The 18,945-nt window shown below is 37.9% G+C and overlaps 1 protein-coding gene across 1 annotated transcript in view; it reads left to right on the plus strand.

The window, feature by feature from the left end:
- Positions 1 to 4,477, plus strand: part of trpc5a (transient receptor potential cation channel, subfamily C, member 5a) — an 82,390-nt gene extending 77,913 nt beyond the window's left edge. Inside the window, exon 5 of the mRNA XM_073842667.1 lies at positions 4,295 to 4,477. Within this exon, the coding sequence (XP_073698768.1) occupies positions 4,295 to 4,477 (183 nt within the window). The remainder of the gene's footprint in view (positions 1 to 4,294) is intronic.
- The last annotated feature ends 14,468 nt before the right edge of the window (positions 4,478 to 18,945 follow it).

Raw genomic sequence — 18,945 nt, forward strand, 5'->3', positions numbered from 1 at the left:
TCATACTATGAATGGTGAAGACGCGCTTTTACTACACGCATACTGAAACACACGTGACGCTCCCGGTAATTTTTGGCATTTGCATCTCACATGAACAGATAAACTCAATCTCCAAAACTGCTGTGAGTGTCACTTATACCGTTTCATTTGAGAAAACTCGCATCATGTCATACTGTATACACAGAAACTTCACGGCAACCTGTCAAAATAAAAGTACGGTGTAACATGTTTAGTCATTATTTGGGTAGCACACATATTCTGAATGCCTTCAGCAGAATTCAAATTAGCCATTTTAATCTAGATTAATCTAGATTAATTCCAAAATTTAATCTAGATTAATCTAGATTAAAAAAATTAATCTATGCCCACCCCTAATATATATATATATATATATATATATTTACTATAAGTGAGTGTTAAATGATGGCAAAGGTAATCTAAATGTAAATGTATGGAAAAAGAGTATTCACAATTAAATATTCAATATCAACTGATTAATTAAAACGTAAGTAAATCTACAAGTGTTTTAATATTTTAATCTAAATGTAAGGGAAATAAGCATGTGCAATTAATAGTGCAATATCATCCAATATATATATCCAATTATATAAACTGATACAATAAATTTAAATATTTTCCAATAACAATATATTCTGTATTCCAAGTTTATGTCTGTATGTTTGTGTGTTTTGCTCATAGGTTTTATATGGGCTGAGATCAAGGAGATGTGGGATGGAGGTTTTAATGAGTATGTCCATGACTGGTGGAACCTAATGGACTTTGCCATGAATTCTCTCTATTTGGCCACCATATCTTTAAAGATCGTCGCGTATGTCAAGGTGAGCTCCTCCTGTAAATGTTTTGCTCTCGGTTCAGTCATCCACACTCACACTTACACTCGAATGCACGCGAACACATGCACGCAGACACACTCCAGACTTCATGACCATCTGCAGCTGTGTTAGTCACCCTGCATGGAAGGGGTTCCAGCCCACACGAGTGTGTGTGTGTGTGTGTGTGTGTGTGTGTGTGTGTGTGTGTGTGTGTGTGTGTGTGTGTGTGTGTGTGTGTTTGTTTTTGTGACATATCAGGACACAAATTTTTGTAATAACATGGGTATGACATAGGTATTACAAGGAGAGGGTGACTTATGAGGACATTGCCCATGTCCCCACTTTTCAAAAGGCTTATAAATCATACAGAATACGTTTTTTTGAGAATGTAAAGATATGCACAGTCTCCTGTGAGGGCTAGGTTTAGGTGTAGGGTGATAGCAAATATCGTTTGTACAGTATAAAAACCATTACGTCTATGGAATGTCCCCACAATTCACAAAAACAAACATGTGTGTGTGTGTGTGTGTGTGTGTGTGTGTGTGTGTGTGTGTGTGTGTGTGTGTGTGTGTGTGTGTGTGTGTGTGTGTGTGTGCATACATGTGTGAGATGATAAATGGTCCAAGCTATATAATTTATGTTCTGTTTTGTGTTTGGACATGCTCTCAAGAAATACATTTATAAGCTATAAATGTCCCTGTCTACATGTATTATCATTTTATAGTATGTTTTCAAAAAGTGGGAATACACTGTAAAAAAAGACATTTTCCTTTTAAATTTGTAAGACTGTTTCTTTTGTAATTGCTTGTGAAATTTACTAGCAATTTCTAAGTGAAAATTGTTTTTACACCATTTTTTGTTTCTGTGTAGAGGGTGAATTTATTAGACAGTTAATATTGTGGTCTTAGTCCCAGTAGAGAACAGAATTTCAAGCAAGAAGAGCTCAGCCATGCCTGGCACTGAAAAGCCAGCCTTATTTCTCTGCCCACTGAAACATGGAATTGAGGGATGGTGCTGAGGGGAGAAGGCGTCTCGTTCCACCCTCAAGTGAAGTTATGCAAGGCAAAAGCTCAGGAAATGCCTTAAGAACCGTTAGACCTATGACTCAACTACCTGGAAAAAGACTGAGGCATATCTAGAACAAAAACTAATGAAAGAACTTCCACACAATGTAGTTTCCACCTTTAACTTTTCCATTATTCTTCATCAAACCATTTGATTTGAACCTACTGATAGTGTTGTGTCATTTGCGTCTGTTGTCTGTATTGTTACAGCACCTCATTCACTCAAGGAATTGTTCGAATCAGGTAACGGTGCAAACATGGCCACAAAATTTGTGCTGATTGCAAGGTGCATTGCAATATTTACTGCAATCCAGGCATTTGAATTGACTGTGCAAAATGCCAAAATTGTGCTTGACTACACACCACGTCTAGATATATAAAAGTTAGCACACTCTTCTCCCTTTTGATCATCACTTGATGAATTACTGCTGCCATGATCACTAGAAAATGTACACAAACATGCAGCGTTAACTGCATCAGGCAAATAAGCCAATCCATTCACGTATGTGAATCCGATCCATTGAGCCACATTTGCATAAAAAGGAAGCTTATTTGCCCAGAAACAAATGACTGTGACTTGGCAATGAATTTAAATATGCATGATGTAGCGCTATACCAGCATTTATGCATTTAGCACCTGGTTATGTTGGGCTGTGGGTGTTAAAGTATGTGAATAGGGCTAAAAATGGACTTTACACAAATGCACAAATACTTGGCCAACCATCTGTAAGCATGGTCCCATTGCACGTACACTAATGATTAAAAATGTAAAAAAAAATACGTAGCACTACTGCTGTCATATGATATTCATGATGATATTCATAAGAAATGTTTTTTGAGCAGCAAATCAGCATATTAAAATGATTCCTGAAAGATCATGTGATGTAATGAGGCTGAAAATTCAGCTTAGAATTTTTTAAAATTAGAAACAGAAAACTGAATTTCACAGTATTGCTGTTTACTGTATTTTTGATCAAATAATTGCAGCCTTGGTGAGCATAAGAGTCTTGCACTACTGTTGCAATGTGTTTACATACAGTTGAAGTCAAAAGTTTACATGCAACTTGCAGAATCTGTGAAATGTTAATTATTTTACCAAAATAAGAGGGATCATGCACTGACCTGAATAAGATATTTCAGATAAAAGACATTCACATATAGTCCACAAGAGAAAATAATAGCTAAAGTTATAAAAAATGCCCCCTTCAAAAGTTTACATACGCTTGATTCTTAATACTGTACTGTTACCTGAATAATCCACAGCCATTTTTTAGTGATATTTGTTCATGAGTCCTGAACAGCTTTTCTGCAGAAAAATCCTTCAGGTCCCACAAATTCTTTGGTTTCTCAACATTTTTGTGTATTTGAACTCTGTCCAACAATGAAAGTATGATTTTGAGATCCATCTTTTCACACTGAGGACAACTGATGGACTCATACAGTATACACTATTGCAGAAGGTTCACACACTCACTGACTCAACGCATTAAGAGCCAGGGGTGTAAACTTTTGAAAAGAATGAGAAATTACATTTTTCTTATTTTGCTTAAATGTCATATATATATATATATATTTTTCATTTAGTCCTGCCCTTCAGAGGCTACAGAAAACAGTGAAATTTACCCTGACCTTCAAATTCAAAAAGTTTTCACCCCCCGGTGGTTTACATGTAAACGTCTTTTATGTGAAATATCTTATTTAGGTCAGTACTAAATAAAAAATTAACATGCATTTTGTATGATCCCTCTCGTTTTGGTGAAATAACATTTTGCAGATTCTGCAAGGTGTAAGTAAACTTGTGTCTTCAACTGTAACTATATAAATTTGGTCTTGACAGAATAGATCTGCCATGCTGCTGCTGCTGAATTGCTGCTGTTGTTGGTTGTTGCTCTTGTTGTAGCAGATCTATACAGGTGGAGCTGGGGAAGGTGGAGGGTTTCTGAAAGTAAATCTGAAAGTGCGCTGTAAAATGCTCTAGTGAATGCTAGCCAGTTAAATCAATGTAAAGCAGCAAGCTTATTGGCTGCGTACGCAACATGAACCAATCAGCTTGTGCTAAGTAGTTTAACGCTTGCGTTAACGACCCATCAGCCTGCGCCATCTAGAGTTTCATTGACAGAACTTTGCATTTACATACTTGTGTAAAGTACATTTGGAACCTAAGAAACAGGGTTTAGTCCTTATTTCAATGCACTACAGTTTTACATAGTTCTAACAATAAAACTAAATAATAATTTTTTTTGTTCTTCCCAGTATAACAGTTCTCGTCCACGAGAAGAATGGGAGATGTGGCATCCGACACTGATCGCTGAGGCTTTGTTTGCCATTGCGAACATCTTTAGCTCGCTTCGGCTCATCTCCCTATTCACAGCTAACTCTCACCTGGGCCCGCTCCAGATTTCTCTGGGCCGCATGTTGCTGGACATCCTTAAGTTCCTCTTCATCTATTGTCTAGTGCTGCTGGCCTTCGCCAATGGACTCAACCAGCTGTACTTTTACTACGAGACAGAGGCAGCAGATGAACCTAACCACTGCAAGGGGATTCGCTGCGAGAAACAGAACAATGCATTCTCTACGTAAGTTTTCTTTTTTATCCTCTGCCATCTGTTTATTCTGTTTATTTAGTTCATTTGGATGGTAATTTAAATGAATCATTTAAAAACATAGATTAACAGATTTATTTTTAACGATTGTGCATCAGTAAAATTTTGAGTTAAAATAATTAGCAAGTATGCAATTATTGACACAGCAAGGCTGTAAATGTGGACTTGTGAGTAGATGAGTTTACCTGTTTGGTGTGATGATTTTTATTGTCCTCGACAACCTCACTTTAGCAGCTTTTGAAATACTCACAAAAAAAAGAGTTACGGATGTATTTAATGTTAGAATAAAATGTAAAAATAAATAATTAATAAAAATAACTAAATTGAGTTTGCATTAACCACAGACCTTGTTTCAAGCATTTAACCATAAAACCAACTGACTTTCAAAAGTCAAAAGTTTACAAACACCTTGCAGAATCTGCAAAATATTAATTATTTTACCAAAATAAGAGGGATCATACAAAATGTTATTTTTTTATTTTTATTATAGTACTGACCTAAATAAGATATTTTACATAAAAGATGTTTACATATAGTGGACAAGAGAAAATATTTAAATTTATAAAAATTACCTGTTCAGAAGTTTACATACACTTGATTCTTAATTCTGTGTTGATACCTAAATGATCTACAGCTGTTTTTTTAGTGATACTTGTTCACGAGTCCCTTGTTTGTCTTGAACAGTTAAACTGCCCGCTGTTTTTCAGAAAAATCTTTCAGGTCCATCAAATTCTGTGGTTTTTCAGCATTTTTGTGTATTTAAACCCTTTCCAGCAATGGCTGTATGATTTTGAGATTCATCTTTTCACACTGAGGACAACTGAGGGACTCATATGCAACTGTTACAGAAGGTTCAAACATTCACTGATCCTTCAGAAGGAAACACGGTGCATTAAGAGCCGGGGGTGAAAACTTTTTGAATTTGAAGATCAGGGTAAATTTAACTTATTTTGTCATCTGGGAAACATGTAAGTATCTTCTGTAGCCTCTGAAAGGCAGTACTAAATGAAAAATATATTATATTTAAGCAAAATAAGAAAAATTTGCACATTCTGTTCAAAAGTCTACACCCCTGGCTCTTAATGCATTGTATTTCCTTCTGAAACATCAGTGAGTGTTTGAATCTTCTGTAATAGTTGCATATGAGTTCCTCAGTTGTTCTCAGTGTTAAAAGATGGATTTTAAAAACATATAGTCATTGTTGGAAAGGGTTCAAATACACAACAATGCTGTAAAAACTAAATAATTTATGGGACCTGAAGGATTTTCCTGAAGAACAGTGGGCAGTTTAACTGTTCAGGACAAACAAGGGACTCCTGAACAACTGTCACTAACCAAAAAAAAAAAACAGCTGTGGTTCATTCAGGTAACAACACAGTATTAAGACACAAGTGTGTGTAAACTTTTGAATGGGGTCATTTTTATAAATTTAAATATTTTCTCTTGTCCACTATATGTAAACATATTTTATATGAAACTCTCATTCAGGTCAGTACTAAATAAAATATAACATACATTTTGTATGATCCCTCTTGTTTTGGTAAAATAATTAACATTTTGCAGATTCTGCAAGGTGTATGTAAACCATTGACCTCAATTGTATGTAGTCAAATGATACCTTGACTGTTTTTATGCAATTTTAAATTGTTAGTAGTTTCAAGGAAGCTTCCACAACACTGTCTGTTTACAACATACATTCATACTTCCCTGCACTGCAACTCCAGGTCAGCCGCAGTCAATGCTTGATAGGGCAGTGTTGTGTTATTAATGCTACGGGACAACGACTTGCTTAAACTTGTGTTTTTATTCTATACGCACACACATTGTATTCCACTTCTTAGTCTGGTGCAACAATCAACAACTGTCCGGTGTGCAACACCTTACCGGAACTATATATGTTATCGGACATAACATCACATCTTCCCCCCTTTAAATGTAAATAAATTTCCTTTGAAATCTTATGTTCTATCAATATGTTCATATACTAAAAGTAACATTTCCATAACAACATAACAACAAAAGCATCACAGAATTTTGACAATGAACGATTTTTTTTTTTTTTTTTTAACAGATCTCAATTAACCTTTCAGGGGGTCTAACAGTGCGTTTTGGTCTGCAACCCTTTCCAGGTGAAGCAGTAACTTCTTTTGTCAGATCAGAGTCAGTATAATCCACAGAACCTTTGTCAATCTGTTCGCTTGTGGAAATTTGAGACACATCTTGTTCATTCGATAGCGACTCGACATCTTGAACAGTCACTTGTGGTCTTATGTCCCCTCTGTTCCTTCTTAGAATTGCACCATTCTCAGTCACAATCTCATATGACCGCGGTACCATTTCTCTTTCTACACAACCTTTTCGCATCCATGTCCCTGTTGCATGGTTCAGGATGCGAACTCGATCTCCAGGCTTGAGTTTTCGCAGGGTCTTCGCTTTCTTGTCATAGTTCTCTTTTTGTTTGCTTTTGAGTTGTTGTTTTGCTTCTTTGACTCTGTTTGCTCCTGCAGGTGTCAACAAGTCCTGGTGAATGGGTAAGTTAGTGCGTATCCGTCGACCCATTAGCATTTGGGCTGGAGACAACCCATTTTGAAGCGGGGCACTCCTGTAAATCATTAGGCTCTTATGGAAGTCTGTCTTTCCATCGTGACTCTTCTTCATGAGAGCCTTCACAATCTTCACAGAACTCTCTGCCAGCCCGTTGGACCTAGGGTAGTTTGGGCTTGATGTAGTGTGTCTAAATCCCCACTCTTTAGCAAAGGCATCAAACTCCCTACTGCAAAATTGTGGGCCATTATCAGAAAACACTTCACAGGGAACTCCATGTCTTGCGAAGACTGTCTTCAGGAAAGCAATGACAGCCTGACTAGATGTCACCTGAAGTGTTGCAACTTCTGGATAGTTGGAGAAATAATCAGTAACTACAATGTGACTCTTACCATTGCAGTCGAACAGGTCTACCCCAACCTTTTGATATGGATGATCGGGCACTGGATGAGGCATGAGTGGCTCTGCTTGTTGCCTGGACCTGTATGTGAGACATATTTCACATGAAGCTGTAGTCTGACTGATTTCATGGTTCATCCTTGGCCAGTACATTACGTCACGGGCCCTGCGCTTACATTTCTCTTCACCTAGGTGTCCCTCATGAACCTTGTGCAGCATTTCCTTGCGCATCGATGCAGGGATGACAAACTTGTTTCCCTTGAAGATGATGTCATTCACTACTGAAAGTTCAGCTCTGCATGACCAGTAGTCTTGAATTTGCTTTGGACAGTCACTTTTCCTTTCTGGCCAACCTTTCAGTATGGTCTCTTTGAGTTCTGTCATTGTTTCATCTGCATCAGTTGCATTTTTAATTTGTTCAGTTTTCTCTGGGGACACAGGAAGAGAGGTCACTATCATGTCAACATAAGCTTGTATGTCCGCACCTTTCTCACTGATAAGGTTTTCATGCTTGTCGACAGCCCGAGAGAGTGTATCAGCTGCAAACATGAACTTTCCTGGTGTGTAGATCATTTTGACGTCATATTTTTGGAGCCTGATGAGCATTCGTTGGATTCTCATTGGGCAGTCATTTAAGGCTTTGGACATTATGGACACCAGTGGCTTATGGTCTGTTTCTGCTTCAAAGGACTGTCCGTAGACATACTGGTGAAACCTTTCACAGGCATACGTACAAGCCAAAAGTTCCTTTTCGATTTGTGCGTAGTTGGTTTCTGCACTCGTCAAGGCCCTAGAAGCATAAGCTACTGGTTGCCAGCTCTCTCCATGTTGCTGCAAAAGCACAGCGCCTAGGCCATATCGTGAGGCATCTGCTGAGATTCGTGTGGTCTTTTGTGGGTCATAATATCTGAGCACTGGCTCCTCTGTGATGATGCGCTTCAATTTTTGAAAGCACTCTTCCTGCTCGTGAGCCCACATCCACTCATTCTTTTGTTCGAGGAGACATCTGAGTGGAGCAGAATGTGTTGACAGCTGGGGAATGAATTTGGCCAAGTAAGTGACCATTCCAAGGAATCTCCTCACTTCTTCTTTATTTTGAGGCCGTTCCATGTTGACTATAGCTGAAGTTTTTCTTGGGTCTGGCCTGACCCCTTCCTCAGACAAAACATCTCCAACAAATGTTAAGCTCTTGACTGCAAACTCACATTTCTCCCTGTTCAATTTCAGATTTGACTGTCTTATTAGCTCCAGGACCTTCCTCAATCGTGCATCGTGCTCCTGCCGGTTGGAACCCCACACGATTATGTCATCCATCATAGTCTCTACCCCTGGTAAGTGCTCAAATATCATGTGGATTGTTTTATGGTATACTTCAGGTGCCGACAGTATACCATACGGTAGACGGAGGAAACGATATCTGCCTTCTGGCGTGTTGAAGGTACAAAGTTTAGAACTTGCCTCATCAAGCTTCAACTGCCAAAAGCCAGACGACGCATCAAGCTTACTAAACCACCTGGCTCCAGCAAACTGAGACATGATCTCTTCTCTGGTTGGCAGTTTGAAATGTTCACGTTTTATGGCTCGGTTGAGATCCCTTGGATCAAGACATATTCTCAAGGAACCATTTTTCTTGAGCACAATGACTAGTGAGCTCACCCAGTCTGTTGGTTCATCAATTTTCTTTATGACATCCAGCTTCTCCATGCGTGCTAATTCCTCTTTGAGTTTTTCTCGCAATGCAAATGGAACTTTTCTGCATGCATGCACCACAGGAGCTACCGTGTCATCGATGCTTATTCTGTGCTCCCCAGGCAGACATCCGAGTCCTTCAAAAACATCTTTGTACTCCTCCATGAATGAAGTTTCATTTGCTTTGAACTGTGATGTCACTACAAACACTCTCCTCACTAAGTCAAGTTTTTCACATGTGCTCAGTCCTAGAATTGGCTGGACGCTCTTTTCCACAATCAGCATGTGTATCTTTAACAGCTGCTCCTTGTGTTGCAGGGTCACCAGGCAGCTTCCTATGACAGGGACATCCTCACCTGTGTATCCTGTTACTTTTATTTTTGTTGGGTGTATTTTGTTTTTAACTTTGAGAGTTCTGTAGTCATCCATAGACATCAGGTTAACTTGTGCACCTGTATCTAATTTGAATGGAATTATTGTCTCATTTACAGTCAGTGGTACAATCCATTCAGCTTTGTCTTCCATGTTTGTTTGAACAGAATCAACAAAGAATTCCTCTGGCTGCTCTTCAACAGTGTAAACTTTTTTCTTTGCATAATCAGCTTTGCAACACTTCGCAAAATGATTATTCTTCCCACAGCTGTTACAGGTTTTCCCATAAGCAGGACAAGATCGTGGCATGTGTGTCCCTCCACATCTGTTGCACTTGCTTTTTAGGGTTTTCATTCTCTGTTTTTGTTTTGTTGGATTTTTTGTGTGTTGCTCCTCTCTTTTTACTGCATGCACTGCAGCATCATTTCTATGCAGCTCTTTGGCTTGAGCACGAGTTATTTCCGCAGCTCTACACATGTTGACAGCTTTCTCCAGTGTCAAAGCTGGTTCACGTAGCAGTCTTTCCCTGAGACCATTATCGGGAATCCCGCAGACTATTCTGTCTCTCACTAGTGAGTCTCTTAAATCTCCAAAATCACAAGTCTTACTCAGTGTGTGCAGTTCAGCAAGATATTGATCAAAAGCCATTCCTTGTTTCTGATCAGCAGAGAAAAATTTGTATCTCTCAAATGTGACATTCTTGCTTGGGACAAAGTATTCTTCAAACTTTGTCATGAGAACAGTCAGTGTTAAATTTGCCTCGTCAAGTTGGAAGCTATTATATATATCCAGTGCATCCTCACCTATCACGTGCAGAAAGATTGATGCTTTTAACTTCTCATCATCTCCACCCGCACCACTGGCAGCAAGATAGATGTTGAATCTCTGCTTGAAACGTTTCCAGTTATCCGCAAGATTACCAACAAGCTGCATAGGCGATGGTGGATTTAACTTCTCCATGACGGGAAAAACACTCGTTCTTCTCCTGCACTCGGCTCGCGGGCGCTCGTCTCCCGTATGCTTCTCCCCAGCCGCACTCCGTGGGTCTCTCTGGCGTTTTTAATCACCAACTCTCTGGTGTTCGCTAGTCCCTATTTCTGACACCATGTTGTGTTATTAATGCTACGGGACAACGACTTGCTTAAACTTGTGTTTTTATTCTATACGCACACACATTGTATTCCACTTCTTAGTCTGGTGCAACAATCAACAACTGTCCGGTGTGCAACACCTTACCGGAACTATATATGTTATCGGACATAACATCACAGGCAGAGCTGATGCTGCTTCTGAATATTCATCAAGACCTTGCTTTTCCAGTGATTTGTTGATCAATGACACATCGATAACCGCACAATCATCCAACACTGCACAATAATGCAGGTTCAAGAATCAGCTCATGAATATTTATCAGAGCAAACGTTGAGAAAGAAGAAGATAAATCTGTGCTGTGTCTCTCAGAAAACTGCAGCTGCTCTGTGAAATATAAACACCTGAAACATAAAAAAACTGAGCATGTTGTTGAAACGTCTGGGGATTTTCTTGCATTTCCATCAGAATTCCGTTTTTTTTGCCTGCAGCTGCATATGAGCTGTATGTGGCATTACCACACCGAGATATCAAATCCCTCAACCCATATCACATCTGAAGCAGCACGAGCTCCTTCAGGCTTTCTGTGGTGTTTTTCCGAGGTTCAGTCACAGAGACTCTCCTTCACAGATTAAAGTCTTTGACATTCCATGCGGCTTGGGCCTTTCATAAAAACACATTGCAAAAAGTATTTTCTGTTTTTCCAGAAAAACATACCCTGTTAGCTTTTTTCCCTTATGTTAAGCATGTATTGGGAAAATACAGTATCTCACAAAGTGAATACACCCCTCACATTTAAGCAACTATTTTAGTTTATCTTCTCAAGGGACAATACTATAGAAATGAAACTAGGATATATTTTAGAGTCATTGTGCAGCTTGTATAGCAGTATAGATTTACTGTCCTCTAAAAATAACTCAACATACAGCCATTATTGTCAAAATAGCTGGCAACAAATGTTCATTGTGTTTATGTTTTTGTCTGCTTGACAGGACCATACAAAGTTGTGTATCTTGTATTAGAGCAATTAAAAGTAGGTGCTGTAAGTAACCCCTGGATGTTCAACATGACATCTCATGGCAAAAAACTCTCTAAGGATTTGAGAATTAAAATTGTTGCTCTCCACAAAGATGGCCAAGGGTATTAGAGGTTCAGTAACACCCTGAAACTGAGTTACACTACAGTGGTCAGGGTCATACAGAGGTTTTCCAAGATGGGTTCCAGTTGGAACAGGCCTTGCAAGGATCCATCAACGAAGTTGAGCACTCGTTCTGTGCGTCAGGTGCAGAACCTGGCTTCAAAAAACATATGCATGAGTGCTACTAGCATTGCTTTAAAGGTTGCAGAAGTAGAAGGTCAGCTTGTCAAAGCTCAGACCATACGCCACACACTGCAACAAGTCGGTTTGCATAGGCGTCGTCCCAGAAGGAAGCCTCATATGAAGCTAGATCACAAGAAAGCCCGCAAACAGTTTGCTGAAGACAACATGTCTAAGAGCATAAATTACTGGAACCATGTCCCATGGTCTGATGAAACTATAAGATAAACTCGAGAAAAACATGGATTCCATTACTGTACATTCTGAATGTGTCAGAAATATATCTAAGTTTTATTTCTACAGTATTGGCCCTATAGTATTTAGAAGATATACTAAAATGGTTGCTGAATTGCGAGGTGTGTAATCATTTCTGTGACATACTGTATAATGTATACTCTCTCTCTCTCTCTCTCTCTCTCTCTCTCTCTCTCTCTCTCTATATATATATATATATATAGTTTGTGAAGTAAATTTAAGTATGTTTTTACTGGAAAATTCTGCTTCAGAATATTTTTTTTTTAGTGCATAGAGGCAAAATAGATTTCTGAGGACAGATCTTACACACACCAGTACACTCAGAACATATTCATGTCTTCTCTGTATTATTTTGGCCTTTCAGTTAGAAAGCTTCAAATGCCAAATGTCGGCTGAAACGGCTCAGGATGTGGAGGGAGATGGCTCTAGTGGGCTGCCAGTTGTTATGTCACTATCTCTGACAAGTCAGTGAGGTGCTTGAGGCAAACCTGTGTGCTTCCATTAGGGCTCCGCCACGGCAGGTCTGTCACGGCAGTCCTGTGGTTTAGGTGCCTGCCACGCTTTATTTTTTTATTCGTTTATTGTATCAGTGACATTAAATGTGCCAAAAATATAACATGGATGCAGTCCTCTAAATCTGGCCCATGTGTTCAAAATGGACACCACTATTCACAGCTTGCACACGGATATATCGATGCCCTACTCAGAAATGTCATGACCATTCAAAGTAAGGGGCCACTTGTCTTGTTACATTTTTAGCCACATGGATTTAATTAAATTAAGCATAGATAGATAGATAGACAGATAGATAGGGCCTAGGGCACAAAGTAAGCCAAGGCTGCCACTGCACGTGCTGTTGGGAATAAAGTGAGACATTACAAGTCTGTTACAAACACAAAATAAAATGATTTTCTTTTTCACCTTTCACACTGGATTCCCAGACACAGCACTTTTTGCTGTCAGCATTCTCTCAACAGTTTTGCTGTGTGTTTCTTTATGTATGTCTGTGCCACTGATGTTTCTCCCATCAAACTCTATCAAATGCAGTCTAATACCTGCTTCCATAGGTGATCCAGAGTGCTATGTCCTTTCAGTTCTGCCACAACGTCTTTTTCCTATTTTCAGAAAACCACATTGTATTTATCTCTGCCAAGACTTGATGAAAGCTGACGATGTTGAATATTTAATGCAACGAAAAAAATCACAATTCCTTTCACCCTAAGGGAGCTTGTAGACGCACAATCCTCAAATCTTAGAGACAGCCAGACATTGCCTTCTGAAACTTTTGATGCTGTACATTGCAATACTGTAGCTTCTAGCAGAGTTATTTACACAAGCTGCGACAGCCTCGTATCGTATTGTTTGTGCATGTTTGTGTGTGTGTAAACCGTCAATTTGTGAGATTCATTAAATTTTAAATATATTTTCAGACTGCCGGTGCAAAGAAGATGCATTCAAAGTTTCTAAACAGAACTGAAATGGAATAAATATAGCAATGTGAAAATGTGATGATATTTGGACATATCGTCCTGTTACTTGGAATGAAATATAACTTGATAAACTTAAACAACCACAAAATAGATGAAAATACTTATGACATTATATGTGACCCTGGACCACAAAACCAGTCTTAAGTCGCTGGGGTATATTTGTAGCAATAGCCAAAAATACATTGTATGGGTCAAAATTATTGATTTTTCTTTTATGTCAAAAATCATTAGGAAATTAAGTAAAGATCATGTTACATTAAGATTTTTTGTAAAATTCTTACTGTAAACCTATCAAAATATAATTTTTGATTAGTAATATGCATTGTTAAGAACTTAATTTGGACAACTTTAAAGGTGATTTTCTCAGTATTTTGATTTTTTTGCACCCTTAGATTCCAGATTTTCAAATAGATGTATCTCGACCAAATATTGTCATATCCTAACAAACTATACACCAATAGAAAGCTTATTTATTGAGCTTTCATGTGATGTATATATCTCAGTTTTGTCAAATTTAACCTTATGACTGGTTTTGTGGTCCAGGGTCACATATATAATGTATAGGCCCTTCCTAAATGCATTCATAAAAAAAATCATGTTTTGTTCTCTCTCTCTTTCTTGCCTTCTGTTTCTCCATCTGTCTGTCTTTCAGGTTATTTGAAACACTTCAGTCACTGTTCTGGTCAATTTTTGGCCTCCTGAATTTGTATGTAACAAATGTGAAAGCTCGGCACGAGTTCACTGAGTTTGTTGGAGCCACCATGTTTGGCACCTACAACGTTATCTCATTGGTGGTTCTCCTCAACATGCTCATCGCTATGATGAACAACTCCTACCAGCTCATTGCTGTGAGTACTGACCACAACAATTAAAAAAATCCAGGAATATACTGTATTATACTCGAGTACACAGATGATTGGCCAACACATTCCAAGCAGGTTTTCATGGAAGAAAGCATTAGTTCTTTTCCAGAATAAAAATTCCCTGGTAATTTTCTCACCCATATCATCTAAGATGTCTTTCTTCAGTTGAAAAGAAATTAAGGGTTTTGAGGAGGATTTTTCTCCATATAGTGGACTTCAATGGGTGCCAACGGGTTGAAGATCCAAGTTGCAGTTTCAGTGCAGCTTCAAAAGGCTTTACACGATCCCAGCTGAGGAACAAAGGTCTTATTTAAAGAAACCATTTATCATTTTATTAAAAAATACAAATTTATATACTTTTCAACCATGTTAAAAATATTGCACTAGCTCTGCAATGCACATCCAAGTCGAGCTAGTGCAAGTCGAACATTTGTCGTTAAAAAGTATGTACATTTAGTTTTTTTTAGAAAATGGCAGATTGTTTTGCTAGACAAGACCCTTATTCCTTGGCTGGATTCGCGAAGAGCCCTTTGAAGCTGCATTGAAACTGCATTTTGGACTTTGAACCCTCTGGCCACCAATAAAGTCCACTATATGTCCACTCAAAAAAAAATTTTTTTGACTGAAGAACAAAACACGTGAACATCTTGGATGACATAAGGATGGGCTTTTTAAAATTTACTTTAATTTGTTATATAAATATTTTTTTAAATACATTCTGGATTAATTGGTTGATTATTTAACACTTCATTGATTATTATTATTCAGTTCTTATTATTTATAATTTATTTGTCACTTTAGGACCATGCTGACATCGAGTGGAAGTTTGCTCGAACCAAGCTGTGGATGAGTTATTTCGACGAGGGTGGGACACTCCCCCCACCGTTTAACATCATCCCCAGTCCTAAGTCATTCTGGTACCTGTGTCGATGGGTACACGGGCGGCTCTGCGGGTCAGAGCCTGCTCCGCCTGAAGAAGACCCCCATAAACATGAGAATCTGAAGGAGTTTACGGTAAAGAAAACAAGCTGAATCCATTCGAACATTCTCGCTGAACGTTTCATCTGAGCCTGATCAAGTGGTTCTGGTTTAAATTACACTTTAAGCACAATGCAGCTGGCTCATTGTGTAACTGATTACCCATTACAATGACTAACAGCACAGCCACAGACATATATCAACACACTGAATGCTAAAATAGCTCATTTACATTTTTATTGCTTTTGAACTATTGGTTTTTGACTCATAGTGGGATGCAGTAATTGTATTTAGACTGGTATCATCATGCATTACTTTCAGGTATCACTGGGTGAGAGAAATACATATAAAAATCTTTGACTTTAACAAAGACAGCCGCTTAAAAATCCAGCATGACTTTTAAATCAACAGATGTCGACGAGAAAGTGTTTGCAGTTAAATTTATAATTGTATTTGGTGTCAATTGGTTGCTATTACAGTTTTGTAATTTCTGAGATCAAATACTCTACTATAGACTGGTACTGTATGTCTACAACACTACATAACTCAAATATATTATGCAAATATAATTAATAATTTTTTTATTAACATCAGGATCATAGATAAAATTTACATGAATATGTAGGGGAAAGTACAGTTGTACAGGTCAAAAGTTTACATCATCATTTCCGAATCTGCAAAATGTTAATTATTTTACCAAAATAAGAGAGATCATACAAAACACATGTTATTGTTTATTTAGTACTGACCTGAATAAGATATTTCATATCAAAGAAGTTTACATATAGTCCACAAGAGAAAAAATGACCCGGTTCAAAAGTTTACATACACTTGATTCTCAATACTGTGTTGTTACCTGAATGATCCACAGCTGTGTTTTTTGTTTAGTGATAGTTGTTCACGAGTCCCTTGTTTGACCTGAACAGTTAAACTACCCGCTGTTCTTCAAAAAAATCCTTCAGGTCCCACTCATTTTTTGGTTTTCCAGCATTTTTGTGTATTTGAACCCTTTCCAAAAATGACTGTATTATTTTGAGATACTTTTTGAGGACAACTGAGGGACATATGCAACTATTACAGAAGGTTATAGTTGAAACGCTCACTGATGCTTCAGAAGGAAAAAACATGCATTAAGAGCTGGGGGTGAAAACTTTTTGAATTCGAAGTTCAGGGTAAATTTAACTTATTTTGTCTTCTAGGAAACATGTAACTACCTGAAAGGCACCCCCGGCAGTTTTCACCCCCGGCTCTTAATGCATGTTGTTTTTTTTTTTGGGGGGGGGGGGGGGGGGGGGGGGTCAGTGAGTGTTTGAACCTTCTGTAATAGTTACATATGATTCTCTCAGTTGTCCTCAGTGTGAAAAGATTGATCTCAAAATCATACAGTCATTGTTGGAAATGGTTCAAATACACAAAAATACTGGAAAACCAAAGAATTGTGGGACCTGAAAGATTTTTCTGAAGAACAGCGGGCAGTTTAACTGTTTAGGACAAACAAGGGACTTATAAACAACTATCACTAAACAAAAAAACAACTGTGCATCATTCAAGTAAGAACAAATCAAGGGGATGTGAACTTTCTTTTGAACCGGCTTATTTTTATAAATTCAACCATTATTTTCTCTTGTGGACTATATGTAAACATCTTTTATATGAAATATCTTATTCAGGACAGAACTAAATAAATAATAACATGCATTTCGTATGATCCCTCTTATTTTGGTAAAATAATTAACATTTTGCAGATTCTGAAAGAGGGTGCAAACTTTTGGCCTCAACTGTATACACAACCGTTAAAAAAAGATTGAGGTATGAGTCTTTAAAAGTCTTTTATGCTCAACAAGGATGCATTTATTTAATCAGAAATAAAGGAAAAATAGAAATGTAACACATTATTGCATTATTATATCAATTATAATTAATTATTATAAAAAAATATAAAATTATTATATAATTATTTAAAGCAGCATTTGTTTGAATTAAAATCTTGAACCATTATTAATGTCATTGCTGTCATTTTATATACATTTTTTTTTGCTGAATAAACTATTGTTTTCTTTTAAAAAATCTTACTGACCCCAAACTTTTAAAATGTGGTGAAATTTGATCACCACAACTTGTCTTCAATAGTTTCTTTTAAATACTCTTGCAACATGAATTTTTAAAAGTACAATTATTCTGTGTCCCTAAAATGAGGTCAAGAAAACTGCTTTTGTGATATTTTAAAAAATGACTGGTGACATGCTGTTTAAAATAGCTTTAGTTGTAGTTCAACATGTTTAGCAGGTGCATTCAATGTCAACTGCCCATTTATCAGCTCTACTATGGCAAGGGCTTGGTGCATGAATATTAATTAGGTTAGATAACCAGCAAGGTTACCTAGCAACGTCAGCATGACCTAATTAATATTCATGAGACAGGTCTTTGCCATTTTTTTGACGTCACACTCAGTTTGTCAGCCCCCCTCCCCCAACTTCAACTACTGGCTTCATTCAGAGTGGTAGCAAATTTCATTTCAATTGAATCAGTTAAGTGGAGTTTCTTATAAATTAATTAAACTTCTACGGAGGAACATTTTTTTGTTCAACAAGTTTCTGTTTCTCCTTTGATGATGTAATGAAGTGTAATATGGCCTGAGTCTGTCTGGAGTTTAACCTCCCGTGTTGCCATGCAACTCCCCGTGAAACTCCTGGGACTCTCGTCATCTCTGTTTCGAATATATCCTCTCTTGTTCCACCTGACGCACTTTTATTACAAATCCATCTCTCTGCACGGCCTTTATTGGCCTGCATCAATACAGATGCTCATGTAGACTCTCTCTTTCGCTTTCTCACACTGTCATTCATGCGCACACACACACACACACACACACACACACACAAACCTGAAGCACACTCACTCCAAACTCTCTCCCACATGTTTGCTGGCATTGCTGAGCTGGGATCAAACCTTGATCATTATATAAAGCTGCCTACATGTAGAGCTAAGAGGAGAGCAGCTTTCCTGCAATATCTGATAAGAATACTAAGAATCTCTCGGCTCATACTGCAAAATCAGAATCCTTTTATCTGCATGTGGAAGTGCACATCAGATTTTGTCCTTGTTTTCGGAGTGTACAAATAGCAGCATTCCAGCTGGAAAGCATCTGCAGGTCTAATACATCTCTCAATACAATGCAGAAGGGCTGGGCAGGGAGTTTGGCCAACTGCACATGAGAATTTGCATTGAAATTGCATTTGGAAATTTTGATTGATTCTCCCATTGTGGATGTGATAGGAAAGTGTTTATATAAAACCAAATTGTTTCTTCATTTCCATTAAATTAGTTACTCATTCTTTTTACTGTCAGACATTTTTGGAGCAATTTGCATCAGCCTAAATGTCCTACCAGAAGATCAACAGAATCCACCGATACAAAATTTGTCTTAGGCATGTGGTTAAACTATTAT

Source organism: Garra rufa, chromosome 6, assembly GCF_049309525.1.
Source record: "Garra rufa chromosome 6, GarRuf1.0, whole genome shotgun sequence".
Taxonomy (NCBI): domain Eukaryota; kingdom Metazoa; phylum Chordata; class Actinopteri; order Cypriniformes; family Cyprinidae; genus Garra; species Garra rufa.